Source organism: Dermacentor variabilis, chromosome 6 (assembly GCF_050947875.1).
Source record: "Dermacentor variabilis isolate Ectoservices chromosome 6, ASM5094787v1, whole genome shotgun sequence".
Lineage (NCBI taxonomy): Eukaryota > Metazoa > Arthropoda > Arachnida > Ixodida > Ixodidae > Dermacentor > Dermacentor variabilis.
Window position 1 is genome coordinate 169178854 of NC_134573.1, and position 12940 is coordinate 169191793.

Sequence of the window (12940 nt, forward strand, 5' to 3'; positions counted from 1 at the left end):
TTAATGATAGTGTTGCTACCAGTCTTTCGTTTTTGTGTCGTCTTTGGCTTATAAGCATCCTCTGACGATAAGAGTGCCAGTTTTGATATTCTATAAATGTAATTTACAAACATACTCCTCGAATTATTTTTTTTCTGCAGAGTCCCTTTAACCTTTTTTGGTCTTAATTTTGTTCTTTGCACATCAAGTATATATTTTGTGTATTTTAACGAGAAAATAAAGTAAAATTCCTGGTGTAGGTTTTCATAATATAACAAAGCCTTCTATCACGAACTCTGCCTTATATATATAGCAGCATCAGATTATGATATCTTGACAGCAAATTTTGATAGTATCTAACATTCCTCAACTCACAGTCTGAAGTGTGTGAATTATGCTTGCAAGATATTGGAAGGCTGTTTGCATGCCCTGTAAATCATGTGGCCTGCCTTTGGCAGTACGCTCCACAGGTATGACACAGAGGCCTAATCATAGTGTGCCAAAATGTGTGGACATTTGAGAAATTTCAGGAACGTCCCCAATAGTCTGCTGCACAAGCTCCAGATAAATTACATAACTATAGTAGCCGGAACTGTGATTTCTTACATTTGTTCTAGCTTGCCATGGGCAAGCTTTCTCTCGGTCAGATACTAACCTAGTGAGGCACTGTGATACCTATAGGAATCATTGGACCAGGAAAACTTCAAATAAGTATGCTCACAAGGACACAAGGGGACCAACTAAAACTAAAGTCAAACCGAACTGATAGATTAGTATGGAAAGATATTTAGGATGTAAACATTAGACAGTACTGGCGCCAGTTCGTATCAGCACGAAACCTGTTCCCAAGGTTACATTATGCCTCATCTATCACGTGTTAACAGTAGTTAACCATTGGTGCTAAAAAAATTCAGTGGCAATGTAGGAGTAAATGCGAGAGAAATGCATTAGCATTACGTTGCAGCTCTTCGATGTCCCGGATCCATGACTTAAACTGCATTCACCACATTGCAAAATGTTGTTCAGGAGCTCACTCGACACATGTCCTCCCTCTTCGAGGCGCAAAGCGCAACTGACAACTGCGGACTGCTGTCAGTTGCACCACCTACGCACACGCGCGCGCGCACACACACACGCGCACACACACACACACACACACACACGCACAAAAGTCCATCTGCTCACACCCTCTTCGAAGCTTTCTCATCCCCTCTTTACCTCTACCATTGCCACGTAGACCACGACTGGCTTCACACACTTCACTTCACACACATCCACTTTTTTCTGCTTTGACACTCCTAATGCTAACGCACTAATATTGTTATGAAATAAAGCATGGCATCCAGCTAGTTCAAAGAAAACACGAGGTTTGTTTTCACCGCTAGCAACCTGCTTGGGTAATCTGCTGCTCTCAAGCGGCATACTGTGCTCAATTGCAATTCTCCCAGTGGTTACTGTATTTACTCAATTCTAATGCAGACATCTTTTTTGCAGCAAAACTTAAATGAAATGTTGAAAATGTCGGAAATGTGCGAAACCAAAACTGCAACAGCGACAAGTTATCATTGGCAAGTCCCTGTGATCAAATTGAGCCACTGTTGCCGAGGCATCGTTTGTGCAGATTCTGTAAGACCGTTTAGTTGTCGTGGTTAAGTCCAATGGATCGCATCAACAATGAGAGATGTTCAGGCTATTAAAAGTGATAAGGAAGACAGCGACGAAGAGCGGTGCCCTGTTCACAGTGGCTCAAATGTAAATTTTTTTCCTGTGGGAACAGACCGCCATTACTTTCTCTCTTACACCGAAAATCACGCAAGTCACGGGCATTGTATCTGCTTTCTTTTTAAATATGACAAACCCATCAGCATGTGTTACAATCAAGAGATCTTCCATTTTTCATTTTTGGCCACAAAAATCAGGTAAGCATTGCAATCAAGAGCATATTAAAATCAAATAAATACAGTATGTTATCTATGTTCCTGAGCATAATCTATTATTTCAGCTAGGCTACATTCTTTTTCTTTTTGGTGTCCCTTTAATGCAGTGTAGATTAATCAATGTAGAAACGCAGGTGCACTAGCTTTCATACCGTCCATCCTCAGCGTACCTTGAAAGTCTGGGAAAGGTGAAATCTGCAGACGGATGCTCGAACCTTGTGTTCAAAAGGGAGATCACGGGGACTAGGCAGGAATCCCTGCTTTGGCTGAAAGACCAAATGCGAATTTTAATTTGGCAATTCAGACCTGTACCTGTGGCTGATTTTAAGATGTGCCTTTGACACGTACCTTTATTTCAACAGAGATCACAGGACCATCAGCAAATTTTTGGAGGTGGCTCGGCAAGGTGCAGTGGTCAGGAAACAAAAGTCCTACAGTGGCAACTTCCTTGACATTCTTTTTTAACCTGTGCACTGTCAGAAAAGCACAAACAAATTTTTAGGTACATATCACTGCTCTAAGCACTAACACATTCATCAAAGAGTGCTGCTGCCCAATAGTTTACTCTTGTGTCCACCTCAACGAGCACGTTACTGTATAACTACATGTGTGCATGGTCACATATGTAACCATTATATGGCAAAAATGTTTGGTTGCTGTGTAAGTAAATAAAGAAAAATGAAGTCGCCAAGCAAAGCCGAAGCTACATGTTGGCTATGAGGGACACTATCGGTGGACTACAGATGCATTGTCACTATCTGCACTGAAGTCTCAGTACACAGGAATTTCTGCATCTTATACGCCTGTTACACGGGCGACCTTAACCGCGGTTAACGTAAACGTGGTTATCGCTAAACGCAGTTAATGCGGTTACACAGCAGGCGAAACTGTGGTTATGCTGCTAACCGCGGTTGACCGCCAACCGAGCTTGGCAACTTCGGTTTAGTGTAACCGTCGTTTCGGAAACGGGCAAAATGGCGGACGGTACTTCTCCCGAGTGTAGCACTGGCGCTTCCCAGATATCTTCCAAAAAGCGTATCATTTGGCCTGACGCGACAACTGAGGCACTGATACGCATTTGGGAAGATAATCTGGCCGCTCTGCGCTCAATTAGTCGAAACACGTGCCTCTACGCAGAGATGACCGCTACGCACAAATTTCAAAATTAAAGAACAGCGCAATCAAACTGGACAAATGAGACACGCACAAATGCTGTGTGTTTGTGTGCATCTCACTTTCTTGTCCAGTTTGATGGCACTGCTTTTAAATGTATAACTTCAGTATTTCTAACATGTCCTTTTTTGTGATAATTTGTGCAATATGAAATTGCAGTGTATATACATTAACACCTGAAAGCACTGCCTTTTCTTCCTTTCTTATTCTTCTTTTTTGTATATGCAAGTGCATAGTTCCAAAGTGCATTCGCGTAAAGTTGTAGTCCTTTAATTTTCTAACCAATGTTTGTCAGTTGAAACCTTCATTTGCTCATTAAGATTTCTTTTTACCTTTTCGTTCAGTGGACTTACCTTTACTTTATATTTACCCATTTCTGACCCTTAATTTTGACTATGTATATAGTTGTATGCCCACCAGGCATACTCACAACTGAGAGCAGGAGTATCGAAAATAAATTACCTACAGGTGCAAAACGCAGTCTTACATGTTAAAACTCTCAAATTTGACAATTGTTTTGCTGAAAAATAACATCTTTATACCACTGTAATCAAATGCCGAAGAAAAATTATTCAAAATGAAGCCAGTACGCAAGAGATCACGTGACACGTCCTCAGACTTTTAACCGTGATCAGGATAGCCCGTGTAACTCTGGCGGACTACGGTTCGCGTTAACCACGGTTGAGCGGGTTAACCATGGTTATGTTTAACCGCGGTTACGCTGCCCGTGTAACTAGGCTATTACTCCCATGTGGTTGTGGACACCAATGCCTTGTACACAGAAGCCAACTGAACTTCACAAAGTCATAGGCGTTTGGTGAAGAGCTCAGAGGTTCGGTGTGATGGCAATAAATGAACATACAGAATGCACTTCTCAATTGACGAATGCACTTGCAAACAGTGAGGAAATAGTTTTCCCATGCAATCCTGTTCTATAAGCTCTTACAAGCATTGGTGCTGCCCTTGCCAGAAGCTTCAAAGTCAACTTGCATGCCTGCCACGAGAGCTGTCACTAAGCACCATAGCAGGACTTCAACAGCACATTTCTGGGACTTCAATGCATAAATCGAAAACAAGAAGACCTCTGACACCCCATATTTCGTGTCACCCACTCTGCGCAATGCAGCAAAAGCTGTGGGGTCTGTCAGTCAACCAGAACAGAGAACCCAAAGGGCTCCTTCATTGTTCGCCTCTGATCACCTGTGGCACGATGCTGACGTTCATGAATGGAAGTTTCACGGAAGTATGAGCGGCGCACAATAGGCGAGACCTCCCTCTCTCTTTTCATAACACACAGCCCGCTCTTGTTACTGATTGGCTGACATGGGGTTCACTGCATGGCATTGGTGAAATAGAACACAGGGCTTTGAAGCACGAAACAGGCATTTTGGGACAAGAAATACATGCATGGACACAGCACGCATGCTTCAAATCGAATGCAGTGCACTGAAATTGAAACACAAAAATTTCTGCGGGGTCTTAAGTGCACGGATAATTGACAGCTCCGGTTGCAAATGCAAGTAAGTTCGAAAGTTTTGGCAATGCACATATATGCTTAGATGCCCTTCGAGAACTATTATAGCAAAACAAAAGTTTGTCTTGCCGTAAAGAAGTTGCTCTTACATGGTCTTTCCAAGTGCACGGCCTTATTGATGAGCCTCACATTTTCAGCTGTCAATCGAACAAGGACCTGTTGTGAGAGGTAATGATTATCTGACACATCTTTCTAGGCTGTGAAGGAAAGCACACTCATGGCCCTCAAGATGTCATGCACTGCTTGACAGACAGTTAGTATTATTTCTTCTCACACACACTTAGAACAAGGAGAAATAAACTCGCCGGAGGATGGATGAATCGGGTTCCAAGGAGAGGTTTCATGACATGCTCGATAAAGTCTGCTTCCATATGACATTTCTGTAGACTATCTCCTATCAGTGATATTGTGTCCTGCACAGAATACCAAGGAAGTGTATAATTTTACAAGCAATCACAATAAACTTTCGATGAATCTTGAGATGACACTTTTGTAGAAATCCGCTCATCAGCAATATAATTTCCTGCAGTGCCATATTATTATGTTGTCTTTAGGTTAACGGTGCAATGACCTTCCCGGTAACCTTCTTTAAATGCACTGTACACAAGAACAAAACCATATATGACGTGCGGCAAAGTGGACACAGACATAGCCATAAATGTGTATTTTGTGACGATCAGATAAAAAAAGAAAGTCTTGTCGCCGGTGAATAATCATTACCTCGGTGAATGTGGCGCTCTTACGGAGCCGAAGGACTCTGTCCTCCTGCGAAAGAGATAAGAGGAAAAACGTAAGCATTTTTCTGGCTGGCTACAGTTAGGAACAATCGGACGAAGGTCACTTCCCACAAGTAAACAGCCCACGCCGGGTAAACATCCTCGGCGGAATTACATTTACAGCGCTATTGTTTCCTTGTAGTTTGCAGCCGCGGCCTAGCACCCGACTGCATCTACAGAGGATTTCAAATGAAACTATATGTTAAAGATGCGCGCTGTTACTACTCAGCAGCCGCCAACTCAAATAACAAAGGTAGCGCGTAGGCAGCTCGAAAAACGTGCGAACCGGCAACGTCGCGATCGCACATACCGAATGCACGAAACAGTTTCACATAGAGACGGGTGTGATTGAGCTAAGACTGCGGATCGTGGTGCAGCTTTCTCTCTAACAATACGACGAACACGAGTGGAATGCCGGTAGCGAACATGACGCTGTTAGATCAAACAAGCCGACACACCGCGGACATGCTTCCTGACTGCACTGCGCATGTTACACAAATATTTGCAGTTGAGATGGAAAAGATACATGTAAAGAAGGCTCACGTTTTTTAGCGCGACGACGATGTTGGCATTCCCTTCGCCGCGGAAAGCGCAGTTTTCGGGCGAAATGAAAAATTTCTCGGCAGGATCGCAACCCGACCGGTCTCTACCCGTCGGAGTCGCCATATCAACCGCGACGCTGCGACAATCAAAATAAACAGCTGGCTGCTGGCCGGCTGGCTCGCCTCCTGCGGTGATGACTTTCGTATCCAATTATCTCCTGTCATGACATGGGGCATGGGTTGCAATAAAAAAAAAAGCTATCCGATATGTTGGGCCGCAACATCTCGCATACGTATAGAAAGCTGGTGATTAAAACGTCCGCCCATCGTTCGCATTCATCCCCAGCGCCGCGTCGTCTGCTACAGGGGAATAAACGTTATTGAGCCATGCCTCATCGAAAGAATATCGTAGCGGAATAAGAAAGATGAAAATTCTGAAGTGCGATTACCTCACCTACATATGGACTCAAAGTGTGTCACATACGTCGCGCGTAGTGCTCGCAATTTTAAAGAATAAAACAAAAGTACCTCCTTTAGAAAGAACAGTCGAGCGTAGCATTGGAGGCGCGAGTTTCAAATTGAGCCGCCCGCCTAGCGCCTACTGCGCGTTACCTCGAGATTTGATTTCGCAGTTCTTACCGGAATCATTTGATTTGTTAAGAGGAAGCTTTAGCACAGAACACCTATAGCTTTAGCTCCGGCCCAACTCCGACGCTGCCTATTCAAATACATGCAAAACGCAAAAATGTTTATAACCCCAATACCGATTTTAATGAAATTTGTTGCATTTGAGAGAGAAAGTTAAATTCTAGTGACTGTTGGAAGCGCAAGTTCGATTTAGGGCCTGAATTTTTTTTTATATATAGCTTTTTAAAAATTTGAAAGCTTGAAAAAGTTTACAAATTCATAGCTCTGCATTAAGAACAGATATCGCGGTTTTGTGAACGGCATCCATTAGATAATTGAAAGCGGACAAATTCGATATGTCATTTTACATATTACGTGAATTTGTTACGTTGTTTACAGGGGTTCTGCAAAAGCTGCATTTCCATGTTACTAATTTTTCTGAGATTCATGTGTAACATATATCAATTTTGTCCGCTTTAGATGTACTAGATGTACTATTAAAATCAATTCGCAGAATTGTATAATCATGTTCCGTTGCTGAGTAATGGAGTTCGAAACTTGATAGTTTCGTTTTTTCAGAATTTTCGATTTTTGCCAATTTTTAATAAAAGATTGACGGCCTAAATCGGAAATTAGGAACCAACAGTCACTAGATTTTAAGTTTTTCTTTCAAATGCAACAAGTACATTGTACTAGAATAGTACACTGTAGCAACAAGCGTCGTCAAATTTGGTGCAGTCGTTGCCGAGAAAAACGAATTCTCCTTGTACATGTATTTAGATATAGGAGCACCGGAGCTAAAGCTTCCTCTTAATGCTAAATTGAAAATCTTGATGAGCGTTTCCTCCCGCTGAGAAGGATTAGGTTCGGCAACAGTCCTCATTTGCTCGAGCTGCCGCTTTTCTGCTGAAGTTGGATAATAATGACTCATCTGCCTCTTCACCTAGTTCTTACTGCAATGACGTTTCCTCTCTCATGCATGCTTCGAGGTAGTAAATAATATCTGTTTACGCGGTTGTCGGTTTGCGAGCAGATATAGGAAAAAAGTATAAACACCATACAAGTGATCTTGCGCGCGCCAGCGACGCGATGTAGGTAGCTGTCGCGCCTGCTCATTCCCTACAAGTTGCAGCCTATGCGAGCGACGTGAGAGCCGTTTCCCCGGTGTTGCTGGTATGCGGGCAGCAAATACGCGCCAAAAGTGGTCAAACGTATGCTTTATTAATTTAAGTTGCTGTGTTTTACTCAAAGGAGCGGCGTAAAACATTTCTTTAAAGTCTTGCAGTAGGTTCTTAACCTTGCACGTATCAAAATAGTTTGGGCAGAGTTCAAACTGGTGTGGTTTAAGTCTGTTGGATGGATGGATGGATGGATGGCGGCTATACCCTTTGTAACGGGCGGCGGCTGGCGCCACCTAGCCTTTTGCTCCCCCTCTTATTTTATTATTTTTTTCTTTTTCTTTATATCCTCCTTTCCTTAACCTAGTTTTCACTCCCCTCCTCCCCCCAAAATAACTATCTAAAAAGTAGAGGAAACATTATCTCCCCGATTTAAGGTATTATCTCTCCCTTGACTTCCTCCACCAATCCTCTAGCCTACCCTTCGTTACTGCCACTCTTTTCTCGTCTATTTGCCCTCGTTCCCCGGGAAATCCCAATACCCCTTCCATATCTGCCACTGTTCCCTCTGCCAGAGTCGGGCGAAGGTCTGTGCATCTCAGCACTATATGCTCAGTGGTCTCCATTTCGGCTCCGCAAGCTGTGCACCAAAGGTCCACGTCTTCAAATTTAGCCCTGTATGTTTTCGTTCTTAAAACCCCCGTCCTAGCTTCGAATAATAGTGAGCGGCCCCGCGAGTTATCAAATAAGAGCTCTCTCTTAATCTCCTGTTTTTGTGATCTATACATAGATAGCGCTGGCTTTTCGAGCATTCTTTCTTCCCACATTTTTCTTTCCGTCTCCTTCACCTCCTTTCCCACACTAGAACCACGTTGGACCCCCTCCCTCGGCTGTAGGTATCTATTCCTCAGCTTCCACGTTCTGAGTGTCCACTTCGTGTTCAAACTTTTCATGTATAAATATTTGTACACTTTTCCTGCCCACCTTTATTCCTCAATTGCTGGGAGTCTCTGTTCATATTTTAGCTTGCTTATTGCCTCTCTACCTTCGAATGACGTCCATCCCATGTCCCCCTGCACTCCCTCATTAGGGGTGTTCCCGTGTGCTCCTAAGGCCAACCTGCCTACACTTCTCTGTCTCGTTTCCATGCATGCCTGAACTTCCGATTTCATGCACAGTACTGAATTTCCGAATGTGAGGCCAGGTACCATAACCCCTTTCCATACGCCCCTAACCACCTCGTACCAATTATAGTTCCATAGTGCCTTGTGTATCATTACAGCTGAGTTCCTTTTCACTTTTTCAATCATAATTTTTCCCTGTTCTTCCAAGTATTTTTTCCCCTCGTTCAGCCATATGCCCAAATACTTGTATTTTTCAACATGATCAATCTTAGTGCTTTGTATTTCCAATGGTTCCCCCCTTTCTTCATTGTATACTATTATCCCAGACTTCTCTCTACTGAACTGCAGCCCCAATTTTTCTCCCTCCTCTCCACATATCCTCATTAGTTCCTGTAGCCCTACTCGGGTGTCAGCAAGTAGTACAATATCATCTGCATACATCAGTCCGGCTAGTACTTGAGCTACCTTCTGCCCTTCCAGCATATAGCTTATGTCGGTTCCTATTGTGCTCTGTTCTAGTCTCTTTTCCATTTGACTCACGTAAATCATAAAAAGCAGAGGCGACAATGGACAGCCCTGCCCGAGACCTCTTCTCATTTTAGCTGGCTTTGTAGTTTCCCCCTCCCACGTTATCTCTACCTCATTATATGTATAAACTTGCTGTAGGAACTCAATCATCTTTCTATCAAGACTATATTCCCTCAACTGGCTCCATAACTTTTCTTGGTTTACATTATCATAGGCTCCTCTAATGTCTAAAAAAGCTATCCATAGCGGTTTCTGCCTGGCTGTCGCTATCTCTATGCACTGTGTTATAACAAATAAATTATCATCTAGCCTTCTGTTCCTTCTAAGTTCATTCTGCAGTTCTCCCAAGATCTCTTCCCGTTCTGTCCATTCCTCCATTCTCTTTTTCACCATCTGCATTGCTAATCTGTATATGACTGATGTGACAGTTATTGGCCTGTAGGATTTAATGTTGTCCTTGCTTCCCTTACCTTTGTAAACTAATATCATTCTGCTTGATTTCCAGTCCTGTGGAACATCTCCCCCTACTACTATTTGTTCAATAAGTTGTCGTAATTTTAATTTACTTTTCTGGCCTAATATGCTTATCAATGTCATAGGTATGCCATCAGGTCCTGTCGCTGTTCCCACGGGGACCTTGTGTTCAATTCTGTCCCATTCCTTACTTGTCATCCTTCTGTACTCCTCCTCTAATTCTGTCCTGCTGTTGTCATTGTTCTCCATCTCGCTACCCCCTGGCTCTGCAAATGCTGCCTCTGTTGTTAACCTAATATAGTCCTGATCTTCCTCTCCCTCTACCTTTGTTCCTTCTGGTGTGGTCAGTGAGTGCCGAACCACTTCTGTCTTCTTACTCTGTTGCCTTATATGTTCCCAAAATTTCTTAGAGGCATTTCTGTCTTTTTTTCGTATCTCTAACATCCACTGTACCCCAACTATTGCTATCTTGGCTTGAATTAATGCCAATGCTTCTCTTTTCATTGCAAGGTAATCCTCCCATTTTGTCTCTACCTCTTCTGGTGTGGCTCCCCTTTTCTTCGCTGCTCTGTGTTTTCTGCACGCATTTTTGCGTTGCTCTATGGCCTCCTTAACTTCTCGGTCCCACCAGCTTTTCGGTTTATATTTTCCCTGCTTACTTCCTAGTTTCCTAATCTGTCCCTTCTCTAGCTCTCGTTTAAAAATACCTATTAACTCGTCGTATGTCCATGCCCTTTGCGGTTGCTTGGATACCATGCTTTCAATGTTTTTCGCCACTTCTTGTAGCTGCCTGTCATTCAATTTGCTCATACCTTTCCTTTCTTTAGTTTCTACCAGTGGCACTGTCCTTCCAAAACTGATTTTGATTCGTTTGTGATCACTCCCCAGACTTTTTGTACCTTCCTCATCAATTTCCATACATCCCAACCGTTCATACAGCTTGTGGGACATTAGGCAGTAGTCGATTGTCGAGGGGGTGTTATTTCTTTCCCATGTTATTTTCCCGTCGCATTTAATTTCAGTATTAACTATCACAAAATCATGAGCCTCACAAAAATCTACTAACATCTGCCCTGTTGCATCTGTTGCCCCGTCCAAGTACTCCAAATGTGCATTCATGTCCCCTAGGATGATTATTTCCCGTTTCATAGTTAACTCCCTGATGTCCTTGGCCATACACTTGAAATGTTTTGCATTCTCCTCTTTCGACTCATTCCCCGTTTTCAGGTACACAACTCCCAGGATTGTCTCAACATTCCCTACGGTGCCCTTGAGCCACATGTGCTCACTGCAGCTCTCCCTTACCCTTTCCCAGTCCTGTCCCTTCGCTAGCGCCCCAAGGCCTCCTCCTTTGCGTTCTTTCCTTTTTCTGTTGCGCCCAACCCAGGTGTATCCCGCAATGAATGGTGGCTCTTCCTCATCTCTTAAATGGGTTTCGGCAACTCCATATATCTGAAAATTTTCCGTCTGTTCTTCTATTTCGTCCTACTTAATGCGATTTCTTCCCCCCTGCATGTTGATGAACCCCACCTTTACTACCTTCTTCTTCCTTTTCCTCCTCTGTGCTCCTGTCCTGCCCCCCCCCCTCTCCCCTGTCCTTTATCTTTTATGCTTTGGCATGCAGGGTCGCCCTGCGTGCCTGCAAAAAAGTCTGAGCCCTACGACCCACCCTCGTTCCTACCTGCCATCCCGCTGGTGTAGTGTAGTGAATGCCATCCGGGCCGAAAGGGGGGAAGTTTTCCCCCCCCGATCATTCTGTTCACCTCCACCACATCACACCTAAGGGCTCGCCCCAACTCCCTAATCATTAGATTTGCCGCCACTACCTGTTCTTCAATGAAAGGGCCCTGTCCTCTGACCTCTGGGACAGTACACAGGGCAATGTGCACCACCTCAGTGGTCGCCCTTAATTTCGCCACTCCCTCTTGAATATGTCTGCCCAGCATTCGCCCCCTATTCTGCAGGACGTCATTCACCCCAGCGTGCAAAATTACCAGGTTTCTTTCCTCTCTGTTTTCATTCAGTTTGTTTTTGGCTCACTCCGCCACAGCTTCGAATCGAGCCCCCGGCATGCATTCAACCTTCACCCGTCTGTCATACTGCACTGTTCTGAGGAGTGCTGTTTGCATTCGCGATAGGTTGGAGCTTCCAACGACCCAGACCTTTCTGTCTTCAAGCAAATCTTGCCTCCCTCCTGTCTCTGTCGGCTGGGTCTTCCCTGCCTCCTCGCCTTCTCTGCCTCCTGTCGTCTCATCCCTCTGTACCTGTGTCTCCCGCGGTCCCCACGTTAACGTGTCCGCCCCCCCCCCCCATTCTGCTCCACTGGGTGATCCTGCCGCTTCCTTTTCCTTCAATTCCTGCTGTGCCTCCCTCTCAGCTTCTCTCTCTCTCATCTCTTTCAATTGTTTTTCCAATTGCTGCCCTTTCTCTCGCTCCTCACTCCATTTCCGTTCTACAGACTCTATTCTTGAGGCCCACTCCCTCTCGACCTTTTCCTCAAACTCTGTGCGTTTCGTTTTTTCTTTCTCGAGTTCCTCCTTTGTCCTCGCCATTTCACTCTTTGGCTGCTTCTCCAAATTCTTAATCACCTTACACAGCCTGCACACGAAGCCGTTCCCTTCCGCCTCCGCCACGGTTTTGAATGTCGTTTCATCCAAATAACACCATCGTTCACACCTCTCACACTGGATGAGGTCCCCACCTTCCTCCTTGGCTTTTCTAGCCGGTCGTCCCATGAATTCTCTTGTCCTACTGTTATTTAACCGTGTAAAAGCGAGGAAAAAAATTAACTATAGTAAAGACGACTGGGAATCTCTAGAAGAATAAAGAGAGCTAGTAAAATAACCAAACCAATAACCAGGGGAAAAAAGAAAAAAAAGGACAAGGAAGAAAACACACTTTTAGCCCTAACTATTAAACTTTTAGTCCTAACTGTTATGTGTTGGCCACGACCTACTTTATCGCCCTACTTTGGCTAAGTGTTCGCCTGGCTTCGCAGTGCTCCAATCCTCTGCAACCTACGTTTCTATGCTGGCCCTATCTCCATTCAGATTTCCCGCCGCTGCAATTAGAAATAAAAATAGAAATAGAACTTAGCTGTCGGCATCCGTCCGTCTCGGCTCCGTCCG

The 12940-nt window shown here is 44.1% G+C and overlaps 1 protein-coding gene across 1 annotated transcript in view; it reads right to left on the bottom strand.

Moving 5' to 3' along the window:
• Positions 1-11330, bottom strand: part of Ipk1 (Inositol phosphate kinase 1) — a 38084-nt gene extending 26754 nt beyond the window's left edge. The window contains exons 1-6 of the mRNA XM_075696685.1: positions 5943-11330; positions 5344-5388; positions 4929-5036; positions 4713-4779; positions 2265-2389; positions 2087-2182 (exon numbers count right to left, since the gene is read on the bottom strand). Coding sequence (XP_075552800.1) covers positions 2087-2182; positions 2265-2389; positions 4713-4779; positions 4929-5036; positions 5344-5388; positions 5943-6065 — 564 coding nt within the window. The 5' untranslated portion in view covers positions 6066-11330. The remainder of the gene's footprint in view (positions 1-2086; positions 2183-2264; positions 2390-4712; positions 4780-4928; positions 5037-5343; positions 5389-5942) is intronic.
• Between the last annotated feature and the right edge of the window lie 1610 nt (positions 11331-12940).